The sequence below is a fragment of the Equus quagga genome, chromosome 10 (genome assembly GCF_021613505.1).
Source record: "Equus quagga isolate Etosha38 chromosome 10, UCLA_HA_Equagga_1.0, whole genome shotgun sequence".
NCBI classification, from domain to species: Eukaryota; Metazoa; Chordata; class Mammalia; order Perissodactyla; family Equidae; genus Equus; species Equus quagga.
Genome location: NC_060276.1, coordinates 122,235,354 through 122,236,642, shown reverse-complemented (window position 1 = coordinate 122,236,642; position 1,289 = coordinate 122,235,354). Strand labels below are relative to the sequence as shown.

At 63.4% G+C, this 1,289-nt stretch overlaps 1 protein-coding gene across 6 annotated transcripts in view; it reads right to left on the bottom strand.

Annotated features, from left to right (window-relative positions):
* Positions 1-9: 9 nt before the first annotated feature.
* Positions 10-1,289, bottom strand: part of IL3RA (interleukin 3 receptor subunit alpha) — a 12,855-nt gene continuing 11,575 nt past the window's right edge. For all 6 annotated transcript variants that reach the window (XM_046672724.1, XM_046672726.1, XM_046672725.1 and 3 more), the window contains 2 exons: positions 985-1,117; positions 10-906 (listed from right to left, as the gene is read on the bottom strand). In XM_046672724.1, coding sequence (XP_046528680.1) covers positions 720-906; positions 985-1,117 — 320 coding nt within the window. In that variant the 3' untranslated portion in view covers positions 10-719. The remainder of the gene's footprint in view (positions 907-984; positions 1,118-1,289) is intronic.

Here is a 1,289-nt window from a genome sequence, read left to right as displayed (position 1 = left end):
TGGCTTGAACCCCAGACGTGTGAGGGCTCCCTAATCTGGAGGCTGGGACTCCGGGACCCAACTGTGGGCAGGGTCACTTCCTTCTGGGACCCGACACACAATCTGGGCCGTTCCTCCCCGCCCCCCAGCTTTTCGTGGTGGCTGCCGGGCGGCCTGGGTGCTCCCTGACTGTGGATCAGCACCCAGATCTCTGCCTCCACCTCCACGGCCTCCTCCTCCTCCTGCTCCTCCTCCTCTGTCTGTGGGTGGTTGTTGGACCCCGGGGGCTGGGTGCTAAGATGCTGTGTTGCAGCTGGGCCCCAAAGCTGTCTCTGTGCCCTTCTAGGGAGCACCCCGAGTCTGAGGCAGCACGGCCTCCACCCGATGCACGTGAAACCCAGCCGGTCAGCTCAAGACTGGACACCACGGACCAAAGACAGCGTCCCCTCCGCTCTTTGCAGGACCCACCCCCTCATTTCTTCTTGCACCATCCTCTCAACGCATCAGCCAGCCGGCCTCGTGGACGCGGACCAGCCGGGGCGGGCCCAGGTTTCACGGGGCTCGAAGCCGTCACCATTTGGGGACAGGGTCTAGCTAAAGAAAATAATCCCAACGTAGTTTTTTTTTTTTTTATATAGAAGGGTTTTTGGTTCCAAAAGTCCCATCAGGGATTTCGTCGCTGAGGACAAGGCGCATCGGACCCACCGAGGTCGGGGCGGTGACGGACGTGCCCCGAACCCTCACTCACCGATTCGCGATAATTGTTCGAACATCTCCGAGCAGGGGATTCCGGAAGCTCGGCTGGTGCCCCTCACTCGGAACCGGTACAGCCGGTTGGAGAACCCGGAGAGGTCGTCGAAACGGCACCGCACATGTGTCCCCCGCTCGTCCGCCGTGTAACCCGGACACTCCCGCCCCTCGGAGGTCCTGTGAGGAGGAGGCACGTCCGGGGGTGACCCCGCGGTCGCCCCCACACCCCCACCCCCGAGCCCCGGACGGTCCTACCTCGCCTCCCCCACGTGCAGGTGGTACTGGACGTCTCTGGGCGCCGCGCTGCCCACGGCCCAGCGGCACGTCAGGAAATCCACGTCGTGGACCCAGCACGTGAGGTTCTGGGCGGCCGCCCCAGGGTTCCCTTCTGGGCTCCCCAAGAAGAGAAAACGAAAACGGGGCCGGTTTTAGGGGGACGCGGGGATCAAGACCCTTGGCAATTCCCATGTCACTGTCAGAAGACGTAACACAGGGGCCGGCCCGGTGGTGCAGTGGTTAAGTTCTCACATTCTGCTTCGGCGGCCCGGGGTTCACGGGTT